The sequence below is a fragment of the Erpetoichthys calabaricus genome, chromosome 3 (assembly GCF_900747795.2).
Source record: "Erpetoichthys calabaricus chromosome 3, fErpCal1.3, whole genome shotgun sequence".
NCBI lineage: Eukaryota > Metazoa > Chordata > Cladistia > Polypteriformes > Polypteridae > Erpetoichthys > Erpetoichthys calabaricus.
Window position 1 is genome coordinate 202,213,639 of NC_041396.2, and position 16,071 is coordinate 202,229,709.

General features: G+C 34.8%; 1 protein-coding gene across 2 annotated transcripts in view; it reads left to right on the forward strand.

The window, feature by feature from the left end:
- The window catches only part of LOC114648568 (protein SOGA3-like), a 67,041-nt gene that overhangs the window by 17,167 nt on the left and 33,803 nt on the right, over positions 1-16,071 (forward strand). For both annotated transcript variants that reach the window (XM_028797671.2, XM_028797669.2), the window contains exon 7: positions 8,588-8,914. In XM_028797671.2, coding sequence (XP_028653504.2) covers positions 8,588-8,698 — 111 coding nt within the window. In that variant the 3' untranslated portion in view covers positions 8,699-8,914. The remainder of the gene's footprint in view (positions 1-8,587; positions 8,915-16,071) is intronic.

Genomic DNA, 16,071 nt, shown 5'->3' on the forward strand with positions numbered 1-16,071 from the left:
ATTGGAAAGAGGGGGGGTCTCATATGTATGTTTATATAAAAAAGTCTTAAGTATCTGGTTTCACAGAAATAATTTGTAATAAACTACATTACAAATATTTATGTTAGTAATAGTCACATATTTGAATGAATATGTTTAGAAAGCATAAATGAATATACGTTGAATTTTTTATTTTTAATAAGACTGTGGGTTTTTAGCTTCCTAGAAATAATCTGTAATTGTAATGTGCTGTTATGCCAAAACAACAAAAAAAATTACATGAAACATTGTCTAACTCAAAATTCCAGCAGGCCATAGTCTATACAGGCAGCACTGGACACTCAAGATAGAAAATAGTTTTGACATGGATGCTAGTCTATCACAGTGCCCACTCATGCACACAACCTCAGAGTCAATTTGCAATCCCCAATGAACCTGCTCTGCATGTCTTTGGAATAAACCAGAGTGCCTGGGAGAAAACCACTGTAGATAAAGGGAGAAAATCCAAACTTCATATGAATAATACGTGCCCAGGCACAGAATTCAAACATACAGTAGCACACTGGATCTGTCATTCAGCAGCATTAATACAGAGACCAGGCCATCTAACCCTATGCCTGTTGCAACCCCCCTTCATGAAGAGCATACTGCTGGTGAGTGCATTTTCAGTTTAGAAAACATAAGGAGTTTTTTTCAGATACTTTATCAAACCCCATCTAATACCAGTAGGCAGATTTGGAAGAATCTCTTGCGTTTTTAAATATCACTCCTAACAGACCTTCCTGGTGGTAATTAAGTGAACTACACAGGCAAAGTTATTGGGTAAATGTAAATGTAAAAAATAAATGGCCTGTTTCTTACCAGATTGTTCTAAAGTTCAAATGTTCCCAGATTGGCATGTGCACTTGTGTAAAGGAACAACTGTTTAGCGAAGGCAGCCTGTCTCAAGTGTTACTCACAGGTGCCTCCTTGTGGCAAAGGAGAGCACATGGCTGCTGCATAATAGATAACTCATAATGGCTATGCTTGGTATACATATATTAGAAGAATTCTGTTAAATCCAGTTTTTAGTTTAATCCCCCTGATTTTTGACAAGAAAAAAAGTAAAACTTAATGGCAGGAGTCACATATATTACTCCTATCTGTCCATATATACTGTACAACATAGTCATGTTTATGAAATGGCTAAATTTATTAAGCTGAGCCCAAGTTAGTGCTGCTGGACTATTGTTTGTACACACCAAATTTAATTTGTTCTACAAGGCATCTTCCTCAAGATCTGAGGAATCTGAGTGTTTACAGTATTGAGAGATTGCATACAATGAAATTCTGTGTGTAGGCAAACATGTAAAGATGTTTAGCATTTAAAACATTGCAAAATTAATTTAGCAGTAATTGGAAATGGCAGACAAAACCAGGAATTAAATTGCACCACTCATAGGGTCATGAACATAAAGAAAAATTACACTTCATATACAAAATGAAGAAAAAACAAACCTACAAAATAATTTAACACACATTTCCATCTATTTAACTAGTTTTTTTTTTTAATTTTTTAATTTTATTGTAATCATTCCATACAAGTAGATCAGTTTTTACAAAAAATAGGATTGAAAACAAATCGACCCCCACCCCTGAGAAAGAGAGCATGGCCAATGGGGTAAACCTTAAAGCTTGTAAACATACCTAAATTGGTTAGTTTAATAGGGCAATAGAGATGAATGGAGAAGAGAAAGAAATGCGGAGAGAATTGCTTCCTCGGTGCTTTAAGAGCTTATTCTAAAACATTATTGATTAGATCCTGCCAGGTTTTGAAAAAGTTCTGTACAGATTGTCTAACTGAGAATTTGATTTTTTCCAATTTCAAGTATTATAAAACATCGGTTTCCCACTGACTTAAAAGTGGAGAATTAGGATTCTTCCAGTTTAGCAAAATAAGTCTGCGTACCAAAAGTGTAGTGAATGCAATTACAGTTTGTTTGTCCTTCTCCAATTTAAACCCATCTGGAAGAACACCAAACACAGCTGTTAGTGGGTTAGGATGGATTGTGACATGAAGGCTGTCTGAGAGGCACTTAAAAATTTTGGTCCAGAATGATGTTAATTTGGTGCAGGCCCAAAACATGTGACCCAGTGAGGCTGGGACTTGATTGCAGCATTCGGAAGTTGGATCTTGTCCTGGAAACATTTTGGACAGTTTAACTAATATTTTTTTAATTAATTTAATGAATAGATGCAGGTGGCATAGCAGTTTGGGCTGCAACTGTTGGCTTACAGCTCATTAGACCCAATATCAGTTCTCTGCCCAGGTAATGTACATGTGGAGTCTACATGTTCACATGAGTTTTCACTGCACATTCTATTTTCCTCTTGCTTCTCATAGATGTGCGTGTTGCATTAATTGTGATTGCTAAACTAGACAAGTATGTGCATGAGAGTGTGTCCTGCATTGGATTACCCTTTAAGACAGAGTTCATTTCTACCCTGTACCTGATACTGTCAAGATACACTATAGCTGTCACAGTCTAATGGTGTTGAAAATAGTTTGATGGGTGGAAAGGTTTTGTAAAATCTAGTTTCTTAACAGAGATTCTTTTGAATTTGAAGGTTTAATGCTTGTTCTGCAATGATGGTCTATAATATAAGAACAAGTACAGCATCAATTTTGAAATGCTGCTAGAAATGGCTGAGTAGTACTGACCCTCCCTCACTTTGCCCTTTGTACCCGGTCACTCCTAAATATCCTTCATATATGTAATTAACAAAACTCCATTCATATCAAATCAGTGTACATTTTTCTGAGGCTGGAGAATGATCATTTGGCCTAGCAGGTAGAATGTAAAATAAAACATAAGCTGGAATAGCCAGATTGATGTACAAGTCTTTCAGGCTGAAAAAAAAAACACCTCATTAGTTTAAGCTTGGCATTCATTGTGACAGGAGGCTTGATACATTGTGAACACCAAAGAAATTGACTTTGTCAAGTGCTTGGGGGCATTTTGAAAATGCTGTATTACATAATCCTGGCTGTACAAGCTGTACCTCACTGTTTCTAATTATCATTAAACAAATAAAGAACAGCAAAATAGCACTGAGTTCTGTACAAGTGGAATCCCAAATGGTAGAAACAACAGAATCATTTTAAAGTGGGGATTGGCAATGTGCCCCTTTGGTGCCATATGCTGATTAATTAATACCTCATTATTTCTCAAGCACTCCGCATTTAAAACCAACTGTCTTTCACTGAGTGTGCCACATAATTTGCTAGGCACACTTAGCACCAATGAAAGCAGTCATCATAATAAAAAAATCTGAAAGATATGTACTAGCTCTGTCATTCTAAGAAATTTTATAATCTCTATTCAAACGTGCCATGTAAAGTAAGGATTGGTCAGAATATAATATTCTCAAACCTACTTAATTTGGTTTAGTGTCTTGGGAGGCCAAAGCTTTTTCTGGTAACAGTGGGGACAAGGCAAGAATTTATTGGACTGACAAACTGAGGAAGATGAGTTAATGGACATTATTAAGAATGTCATGTACTTCAGGTCATTTTTGTACTTATTGATTGGTATGACATATTTTTAATAATAGTCTAGAATTTTGTTGAACTTACTGAAAGAATGATCATTTAGATAAAGGCTCATTTTTCCTTGAACTAGTTCTGGGTTTGTTTCTCCCATAAACTCTGCTGATGCTTATAGAACATCTAGCAGATCCAGCCATAATTTGAACAATTTTTGAAGAGCCAGTGTGGGCTGAATTACTTCATAGCAATCACTTTTCTTTTTTCTAGTTTTCATTTGTCTGTGCATTGTTCACCCTGCTTGTTTTATTTAACATGAGTCATTACCGCCTATTAAAAGCTGGAATTAGTGCTGTCTGCCAGTTTCTTATATGAGGCCAATTTTGAATTTCCAAATAATTAACCAAGCATGTCTTTGAGATGTGTGGGAAAAAGACAGTACCAAAAGAAAATTAAAATAGGCATGAGGAGAATACGCAAACTCCACACAGACAGCAAAGAGGCACTGGATTCAAACCTGGGATGCTAGATACATTGTACTACCATGCCACCCTCTAAAGAAATATAAATAAATAAGTAATAATAATAGATAATTTAATTTATACTTAAATAATGCTAATAGTTAAGTCAATAAATTTCATATTAAGAATCTACAAATTAAAAGTATCCTCAAAATAATTTTTAACTAAATGTAATGAATTACATAATCATATTTATATATTAAAAAGTATAACATTTTGTGCCATAATAAAACTTAAGTAACTGAAATGAAATAATATGTCTTATAGCATGTATCTTACACTATTAAAAGTAACCAGTTTATTTTGAATTTTTTTTTCTGAAACATTATTATTCAATATAAAGATGTAAAATTGTAGAATATATTACTAAATACTTATTTTTTCAGGTATTTCAAATAAAAGTGGGTAGTTTACTTATAGTATGTTTATTGCTTATTTGAATATATAAAAAATATCTAATTTTTCATTATAAGGCAGTTTCATGATCTCTGTTTAACAATCTATCCATAGACATGATCTCATGGTCTTCTATAATATGCAGGCCAGATTATGTAATCGTCATTTTTGAGACAATACATTTCCCTGCAAAGATTTACATTCTGTTGTATGAACAGTAACATGCTAGCAATAATTGTGATCAAATGCAAAGTCTGTTCGTGCCCAGCAGACAGATTAATAATAATAAAAATAATTCATTACATTTATATAGCGCTTTTGTCAGTACTCACATGTGTTATCATCTGAAAAAAGCACAAGAACTCAATTACCATTAACTGGTTATCATTTAGCATTTGTATTTGTATTTTATATTAATACTCAGTCAGTTGGGATACCTTTAATTCGTTATGAGCAAAATGTCTTGAAAATAAAACATATTTTTCAATATGTTAGTACTCAGGACAGTTTGTATCCACACTAGCTAGAATCCTTACTCTTTGGACAGTGTTTATTTAAGTAGTATTTGTTCTGTTTATGTGACTGTAAGTCACTTGAGCAGATGTTATAATTAATATGTAAACCATATTAGTAATGTGCTACATTACATAATTTATAACAACTTATTGTATTTAGATGTGTTGTTTCAGGATTAAGCATAGAAATAAAAAAATTCTTGTTTAATAGGATGAGATATAATGTATGCCATAAAGAATATTATAAACCTTTTTTACTTGATATAAAATCATTCTAAATGGCAATAAAACATTTTAATACTGTATGTACACTACAGTAAATCCAGTTAAAATTTAGTATCGACTATTGCAAAATTAATAATATATTTATAGGCTATCAATAGCTTCTTTTAATGTGTGCTTGAACTAAAATGTTACCTTTATTTTACATGTCCCCCATCTGTACATACCGTACATGTGTGATCATAAAGCTGAACAAAGCCAGAATATCCATATGTTAGGATGATTGACGTGCTCACTTTTAGCATGCCCCCATGTACCTAGATATCACTTTGACTTCTGCACCTCATCTGAAAAATGAGATTGCACCCTTTCGCACCAGAATGCCTCTGTGTGGAAAAAGGTTGATATAGACAGCACTTCTCACATGTCAGTCACAGACAGACTTGTTTGCATTTGCAGCACCAAAGACGCAGTCCAACCACAGAATACAGAAAGACTGTCTGGGTATATAATCTTAAAGAGAATGATGCTTTTCTATTTTTAAGTTAAATCCAACTGTCTATTTCTACCTGACATCTACTATAGCACTTACTGTACTTCAGCAACAGTCTCTTGCAAAAATATATTTTCGGTATGCTTTATCTGGTTGATTCACAAAATGCATAAAGAAATTAGAAAATTTCCGACCGTTAGCCTTATTTTCTCATTCAATATTGTTCTTCTTTACTGATTTCTATAAAATTAGCCATAAGCAGAAAACATCGGGTTCTAGGCCTACATTTTCCACTGACAGCTTGCATCATTCACAACTGTTAATTACATTTTTGTAAAGTTAGGGTGTTATTTAATAAAAGAAACATACAAGATTCTACCTCTCACTGACCAGCCCCTCAACTTTCTTCTCTTTTTTGAACATGCATGTAAGTACTATATTAAATTTGTAGCACAAAATGAAATAATTACACTTACATGAGTCTAGTCTTTATATACAGTGTACTTTACATCTCTCAGCCCAAGTATGGGCAATTTTGTTTTACCAGACTGTTCATTTTAATATAATTATAAAAGAATTTTTGATTATCACACAAACATACACATATAAGCACACACTGTTTCATCCATAGTTTATTCTCATTCAGGTGCATTAAATTCAAACTTTAAAGACTGCCTTCATTACATAGCATCCATAAAACAATGGTTCAGTCTTAAAATGGAATGTACAATTCCATATATTTTGAATAAAAATGAAGAGATATTATGATTTTTTTACTTCTTACAGTAATTTTGCTCTAATCTATTTTCTTGCTTGGCAGATCTAAAAATAATTTCTATTTTCTGTCCACATCCTAACATGTTATTTGGTTTATCAAGATAACTCGTGTTAAAGATTTTTTTCTATGTGGACAATGCATACACCCGGCTGAAAAATGTCCAATAGGTACCTGTTACATAGATGTACCAAAATTTTCATGCAAAGATTACCATGTTTCATTTACGGTACTTTACTTCCCTAACACTTTACAAACATTGTATTCTTTTATGGACACTTGGCTCTATCTCTGTTTGTTTTGTCCAGTTCAGGGTTGTGGGGACTGGGACATGTTTTGGTAGCACTGAGTGGTGGCCAGTCCATTGCAGGGCACATTTATCCCATGTACAAACTGGGTTTGAGTCAGCAACATACATAACACACATGTCTGTAGGGTATAGGAGGAGAAGACAGAAAAACTCACTCAGACATAGAGAGACTCCACATAGACAGTAATAAGGCCTGGGTTTCCAACCTAGTTGAACTTATTAGAGCAGCAATGCTAAACACTATACCACACTGGCCAACACGCTGTGAAGTAAAATTTTTTGATAAATAGGCTAATTTCAAATGAAACATAAAAATCAAATGTTGAGGAATTCAAGACAGAAAAACACAGTATTAAGACAATTTCAAATGAAAAGGGTAATTGCAGGCAAACCCTTGTGATTTAGTGTTTTTCATAACTGAATTGTCAAAATCATAGCATTGTCAGAATATGTTCTGAGCATGGTGAACAGGCTTAAAACATGATTTGCTGCCATCAGTGTGCTTTATTTAAAGGTAGATCTAGAATTTTTGAAGGAGCCATGCTAAGACATATTAGCCAACATTACCTGAACCTCCTTAAATAGAAAATACAGGACAGAAACTGGAATTCACAAGGCACTGGGAAGTGCAACAAGATTTAGGTGAGAATTTTGAGAACATGTGTTAACCAATAATCAATTTAAAAAACTCTCAATCCTTACTCCTCGGTTAATGGCCAATGGAACAATAGTTTACTTTAGATGTCAACTGACTGAAATTACACGTTCCATAATACTTTTGCATTAAAATTTTTAATTCTTGCTATCAAAGACTATATAATTGTTTGCCTTTTAATGAAACTCTCCATAAGTAAATTATTCAGTAAATGGACAGATTTATTAAGCTAAAAGATGATGTATCTATTCAGTAATCATAGTATGAGAGTGTTATGGGTGGACAGTCTTTTCCAGTGGTTAAGACATTTGACTGTAAGCCATGAGGTTGAAGGTTCAGTCCCAGCCATGACACAGTATGTGACTGAGGGAATCACTTTACTAGTAAGGCTCACATTGTAAGAATACAAAATCAATCTTTCATTTGTCATTTTGGGGAAAGGGTACAGTTGGAATAAACTCATAAGTATACAGAGAATCGGGCAAGTTTGATTAAGTAATGTTCTTTTCTTTTTTTGCTATAAGGTAGATGGCAGTAATTCATGTGATGCCAACTTCAAGTACTTGGTGTAGCTTTATGATAGATAGATAGATAGATAGATAGATAGATAGATAGATAGATAGATAGATAGATAGATAGATAGATAGATAGATAGATAGATAGATAGATAGATAGATAGATAGATAGATAGATATTCATAACCTTTCTCTACTACTTAATGGGTAAAACAATTATTGCTCAAAGTCTGCCATATTTTATTTGCATGTAGTGTTTCCTAAGATAAAATTGAACTGTTATGTTTAACTGTAAGCAATAATTGTGTGTACTGTACTTCTAAGTGACTGCAGCAAATAAACAGTGCAGCTCTAAAAGAAGGTAAGGAAATTTTACCTCATTGCTGTGGGATGTTTGCCATATTATTTCAGGCCGCAATACTGCAGCACCTCGATGCGGTTCTTAATCTGTCCTGCATTATGTAAAAAATAAATTATTTCTTCAGTTATTCCAGTGTAATTGAAAGAAAAATCAGTATTGAGAAACTGGATGTGAAAAATAACTGTAGAAAAGTTAAATCAAAGGTTATTTAAAATAAAATGTAGAAAATGGTCTCTGCCTTAAAATTCTAACTTCTGTTTTCTTTCTTTATTTATTTATTCTCCATTTTTAACAATTCTTTCATCCTTTACTTACCCAGATGTTTCAGCCTATTATTTTGCTTATTCTCATTCTTGTTTTGTTTTCATCGCTGTCCTATGCCACCATATTTAAATTGGTCTTTCTTTTTACACTTTTTTTTGTACTGTAAATTCCATTGAGTTTTGCATAGCTTTTTGTTTTTGCTTTGTTTTGTTTTATTTTTGTTTTTATTTTGCTTCAAACACATCACTAAGGGTACAACATGCAAGAAGTACAGGGGATAACTCATTCCTTCATGGGCCATAATTCAACATCAGACTTTATGTTTAACAAAAGCACTGGAGACAACTGATTTTTGCACAAATGGCGCGACTTGCATATTCAGGTATGTATTAGAAATCATTTATTTTGGAACAATATTACATATACAGTTTGTCAAGAAATCCAGAATAATTGGCCAGTTGTAACTATGATTTTGTACATATAGCTTCTGTGATAGCCTGCAGCATGGATGACCTGAAAAAATGATTAAGCAAAAATATAATTGCATTTTGAAATATCTGAAGACTCAGAAATGTCTCCTTTTATGAAATATGTTTTAAACTGTTACTGATTTTAGACAAGCTGAGAAATTTTACAGTGCATGCTTACTATTAGTGCTGCTGTTTCTTAGCTCCTGGGCACAGTCAGTCCCCAAGAAATATCTGTATGGGTTTGCATTTTTCTTTATTTTAATTTTTCCTTTGGCTGCATATTATGCTACTGTAGGTAGGGTTGAAAATTGATTGATGTATGGCTGGATATGCCTTTCACTGTTTAAACTGAGTAAATGTCTCCAGAGTGATCATATAGGAATATAAGACAAATCAAGTTAACGCAAGATATGACCAGTAGGCATCTGATAATATGAAATGCTTCAGGGGAAAACAAGATGTAAGTTCATCAGGTATCAGAATCTGACTGAATTTCCATCCATCCATCCATTTTCCAACCCGCTGAATCCGAACACAGGGTCACAGGGGTCTGCTGGAGCCAATCCCAGCCAACACAGGGCACAAGGCAGGAACCAATCCCGGGCAGGGTGCCAACCTACCGCAGCTGATTAAATTTTATTTTATTTATTTATTTATTTACTTACTTACTTATTTATTTATTTATTTATTTTTACTTCACAACTTTTTTTTTTTGTTTTGTTTTATTCACATGTTGTTGCTTGTGAGAGTTGCACTATAATGAGGTTATCAGGCACACTGGTATGTTTTTGTTTTGCTGTAGCATTCCTACCTACATCATCATTGCACAGACCTACCACACCAAATAATAAATGATACAAAGGGATATAGACAAATAATTTTAAAAAGTACAACAACACACTCAAACTTCTCAAGATACTAATAACGTTGGGGCTTTTAGTATAAACAAAGTTAATGTTTGTTCAGCCTAATTAATCCCCTCGTTCTCAAAAATATGATGATGTAACTTATAGATTAGCTTTGGTAGTTAATACATTATTTAAATGTTTAAGACTTTATGAAGAGTCACATTACTCTTTTTTTGTTTATCTAGGAAGTTTTCATTTTAGAACATTCAGATAACATTTTTTTTTTGATTTTGCAATTTAGTTTTCTCTTGTTGACACTCTTTCCATAGATAGTGTCCTGGATAAAAACCAAGATCTAGGCCTGTGTCTGTGGAAAGAGTATCGACCTTGTCGAGAGGTTTACTTACCTCATCGGCGACATTTATGAAGTCTATAGACGGTTTGGGAGAGCATGGGGGGGTCATAAAAGGGGTGTGTGGCGCTCCCGATATCTTTGCAAAAGGACGAAGGTCCAAGTCTTTAGAGCCCTGGTGCTTGATCTGTCTTGTTATATGGTTGCGAGACATGGACACTATCCAGTGACCTGAGACAAAGACTGGACTCTTTCAGTACTGTGTCTTTTCAGAGAATCCTTGGGTACTGCTTGTTTGACTTTGTGTCAAATGAGTGGTTATCCATGGAGTCACAAATGAGGCACATTACCTGTATTGTGATGGAGCATCAGTTACAGCACTACGGCTATGTGGCGCAATTCCCCAAGGGTGATCTGGTTCACAGGATCCTCATTGTTGAGGACCCGAGCAGTTGGACCAGGTCAAGAGGACTCCCACATAACATTTGGCTGCAGCTGATAGTTGTTATGTGGGACTGGACCACATGTCTGCCTGGGGGGTTGCCAACCAGGATCCTGAGCTGTTTCGTCATGTGGTTGGTGTGGGAACACACTGTACCAGTGCATGCTCCCTGGCCTAACCTGACCTGACCTGGTATTCATACAGTGTAAATAATACATACAGTAGAGTTTGAGAGTTATTGACCACTAGGATGAGAGTGTGGCTCTGTAATTAAATCTAAAACTGCATAAAGATGATTTATTAACTAGAAAGACATCTGGTAAATAACAGAAAGGATCATTAAAAGCATACATACTATATTTAACCAACCTTGCACATGAAAGGACTCCGTGCCCATCTAGTGCCCGTTGGTTCTTTTACAGTGTCTGTGAATTTAGTCACAACATAGGACAAAGAAGCAGATATTTTTAAATTTTATACTCTGTAGGGAAAACTAAAAACAAACAGAAAGATATGAGAGAGAACACTATTATAGATATTGTATAGTATACTTGACCTAGTAACATTTAATCCTATCCTAACCCAAATGTTCTAGAAATAGGTCAGAGCTCTCTACTTAAAAATGATGGAACAAAACAAAATAATAGAAGCATAAATTATTATCAATTTTTAAGTTATGTTTTAACACAGCTTCTTTTGCTATCTCATTGTGTTGTGGGCCTCTTTCGTCCTAAATTTGTTTTCTCTGTTTATGCCATTGGAGTGGTTACACAACTGGCATAGACAGTCTGCAGGTCTGCAGATTCATATACTAGGAGCCATTTTTCAGCTCAGGTCAGCTTATATATATATATATATATATATATATATATATATATATATATATATATATATATATATATATATATATATATATATATATATAGGTGTATGCCTTTCTAAACAATGTCCAATCAATTCAGTTTTCCACAGATGGAGTCCAGTTAAGTTCTAGACATGTCTCCAAGATAATTAAAGCAAACAGGGTGCACCTCACCACAATTTGGAGTGTCACAGCAGAGGGTCTATTTATATAAATGAGAGATTTTAAGTTTTTGTTTTTTTAATATATTTGAAAAATCTTGAACATCCTTTCTAAAAATACAATTTCAGCTTGTCATTTTGGATTATTAAGTGTAGATTGATGGGAAAATGCCAATTTTATCCATTTAAAAATAAATCTACAACACAATAATGTGTGCAGAAAGTGAAGGAGTCTGAATACCTTCTGAATCTATCTGTTGACTTTTAATTTTATATACAGCGTATGTTTATCTATTTAAAGAGGCATATAGAGAGAGAGAAAGACAGATAGATAATGTTTGTTTAAAGCCTTAATCATGAGTTTATTTGCATGGAGTATTTAATGAAGTATTAATTTATTTACACATACATGCATTCTGCTAACAGAAAGCACATTTAAATTGCTTTACATTGTTTTCCTCATCATAGGATTGTTAATATATACTTCCCTCTCTTTCTAAATGAAATGTTTTCCACTGTATGCATCATTTTTTATTTAATGTTTATATATGGGCAGCACGGTGGCGCAGTGGGTAGCACTGCTGCCTCGCAGTTGGGAGATCTGGGGACCTGGGTTCGATTCCCGGGTCCTCCCTGCGTGGAGTTTGCATGTTCTCCCCGTGTCTGCGTGGGTTTCCTCCGGGCGCTCCGGTTTCCTCCCACATTCCAAAGACATGCAGGTTAGGTGGATTGGCGATTCTAAATTGGCCCTAGTGTGTGCTTGGTGTGTGGGTGTGTTTGTGTGTGTCCTGCGGTGGGTTGGCACCCTGCCCAGGATTGGTTCCTGCCTTGTGCCCTGTGTTGGCTGGGATTGGCTCCAGCAGACCCCCGTGACCCTGTGTTCGGATTCAGCGGGTTGGAAAATGGATGGATGGATGGATGTTTATATATACAGTGGGGCTTTCATTTGCAATCACTTTGCTTAAGGAGGTGTCCTGATAAGGACACTGACAATTAGTTATGTAATTCACAGTGGATTAGTGCTTTTTAGATTGATGAAATGTCCAATAGAAAAACAGTGGATGACATCAAGGTGACATTGACTGTCCTATTATGCAACAAACATAACAAAATTGATTACATGTGTATAATGTCTGTATTTTCACAGCTCTCACCGTTGCTAATTCTTTCTTTTAAATTAAAAGCATCTGTTGTTTTGATTCTCTCCCTCTTTTAGTATCTGCCTCACTGTGCGCTTCAGAGAAAATTAACAAACAGTTTACTCAAGGTTCTAGCTTTCAACACAATCAGTTATGGTGTCTGAGATTTAAAATGATTTGTATTACTTTCTCTGTGCAGTCACTTGATATGTGCCATTTGTTCTCCTGATCATTCAGCCAGGGCCTTTGCTTTGTAATAAGGCAGCATTAGTCTATATAGTATGCGTTCATATTTTTGAGGAGTTGAATATTTATGCCATCAAAAGGCAAAGCATTTAGGAGTGGCCTTTGTTTTCCACTTGTCTGTCATTTGATATCTTAACTAGTCATAGCTATGCAATCCTGAAAATTAAGTGTTGAAACCATTATTAAGTAGGCCTGCAGTGATAAATGTGCTTGGAATAAGAAAAGCTCAGGAAGCCATTTCTCTGAATTGAATTTGTGATGATCAGTGTAGCCTAGTTCCTGTCTTAGACTTGCGTCTGCTGAGATAAGATTTCACTGTTTGTAACCCTGTCCAGGAAAACATTAATTCTGGCAAATAGTTGGCTTGATTAAAAAAATCATGCTAAATAAAATAAAGATTGACAGACACAAGTGCTATGTTAATTGGCAATCTAAAGTAACCCCCATATGGTTCTGCATGGGTTTTGGTGTGTATAAGGATTATGATGGATTGGCTCTGTCAGAGGTTAGTTCCATTTTTACACCTACTAGATAAGTTGGTTAGAAATTATTCACTCAAAAGACAATGCTGAAGTAAATACTTTTTGAGGCTTTCTCATGGCCAAAGTCTAAAGGTAGTGTTTTATAAGACTTTATGTGAAATTGTATAGTAATTTGTTTGTGAATTGTATAAAGCAATATATGTGTATAAGATTACAAATGTAAACTAAAGGACAATATAAGTAATTTCTTATGCATTTTAGCATAATGAATATTACCTATCTGATACGCTTTTAGTCATTTGGTAGCTCTAATTGTGGTATTTTCTTGAATTAGCCATCAGTTTGTCCAGTTAAACTAACTAGCACATCTCTGGGATGTTAGAGGAAAACTGGAATACAGTAAAAAATAAAAATACACACAAATAGGAAAATTTAATCCCCATGCACCTTTGTAATACAGATTCCTGGAGCTATCATGCAGTTCTATGCCAGCCTACTATCCATGTAGCATTTTTCTGTTTAACATATTCCAATAATCATCTTCACTCTTTTACTGGACCTTGAGATCTCTTTATTCCTGAAGTCTCAAATGAATAGTTTGGAAATTTAAATGAGTAGATGGATGTAGGTAGTTGTTTACGTCTGCTGCAGAATGAGATACCAAAATTGGAGTTGCTGACATTGTAATTACTATTATTTTGTTAAGCTGGGGCCTGGTTTTACTTGCTATGGACTCAGACTGAGTATAGGTGCTGTACTGAATTATTGTTTGCTTAAACCTTCAGAATGCAGGGGCTGCCTGAGTTCTTTTGTTCTTTCTAAAAGAATAACAACAGTAAGGGGATTTATAAACAAGTTTCTGTTAATCAAAGTGTTAACCTTGTGTGATATTTCAAGTGTTATAGACACCCAGATTGATAATGACAGTAGTCTGCTTGCTTTTGAAAATACAGAGCAGAATTTTAGATGTCAAAGTGTAAAATGCAGACTTGCACATTTTAAAGTGTATTGCAGTTGAACATTCTTACAAGTTATTGCATAAAATGTGTAAGAATTTCACATTGACTATCAAGTGCAATATTTCAGGCACGGTAGTGCATCAGTAGCGCTGGTGCGTCGCAGGTTTTGCGCCTCTGATCCCCCCTGTGGGGAGTTTACATGTTGACCCCATGTCTGTGTGGGTTTCCTTCCACAGCCCAACGACATGCAATTGGATTGGTGATGCTAAAATGGCCCTGGTGTGTGTGTGTTTGCCCTGTGATGGACTGGTTCCCTGTCCAGTGTTTGTTTCTGTCTTTGTCCCTATGTTGGCTGGGATAGGTTCCAGCACCCCCACGACCCTGTTCAGGACAACGCGGATTAGACAATGAAAAAATATTTCATGCTAAAGAACATGAAAGTGCAGCACCATGTTTAACACAGGAGTCTATATTTAGCAAGTTACAGTAACTTCCTTAGTAATTTGGCATCTCAGAAGTGCCTCTAAAATGCTAAACTACATTCTCCAATTTCCATAAAAGTCACCTGATGCAAATGTATATGTTTTAATTTTAAATGTAACGGATTACTAATGTGGTGTGAATTAATCTACTGTAACAACTTCAGGTGAAGTCTCTTTGAATATGCAGTATAATTATAACAAAGAGCATTAACATGCAATCTGGTGTCATACTGAGTGCAGTTGGTAATACAACTAGAAGATTTTCATAGGAAACATCTAATTCTGTAGTGTATAAAGTGTCTGAGTTAAGCATTTTTGTGAATATGTATAGCAGGCTTTCTGACTTAATGTGTAGCCCTGTTGTTTATAAAGATTATAAAGTATATTTTTTATTTTATGAACTCTCTCTTTGCCTTTCCCTTGCATCAGTCACACAACTTATACTGTATGAAATTATTGACTTCTAACCAATTAATGGCAAATTCTTTGAAAATGTTCCCTGGCTGTCACAGGCCAAAGTGTTATAACCTTTAGCAACTGCAATTTAAGATTTAACTGTTTAGCAAGCAACAAAGAGATGGCCACCTATAAATCATCACCATTGGCTAGGAGGTTTTCTGATATCCTATTAGTCCTGTGGTCTTTCTCTCGATTTAGACAAGGGATCTCGAATTTCTGGCACCTATTATTTCACCACCACATCCCCGTGTCTTGGGACTCATTACTCTATTCTTTTCAGGCTGTATTTCCATCTCTCTGTTATGGCCTTGGTTCCTGTCTTTTTCCTGTGCAACCATTTTTGAAAGGACAATCACAAAGTATCAAATGATGAAATAGAGACACAAAAGCTGAGCAGTTTATTAATGAGAGGAACCTATTTGGACATGTGGTTCATGTCTAAGAACATATTTAACAATTAACATGTTTTATTAGTGATATTGGTTAGCAATGGGATGCCAAACAAAATATACAACTGCCATTATACACTTGTAGAATACACACTGAAGGTCTTTCAATGCTAATCAATATGTCAAATAAGTAAAACAATCTCAAAAATTGACTTCATCAATGTGCATTATTATTAGAACAGATGTGG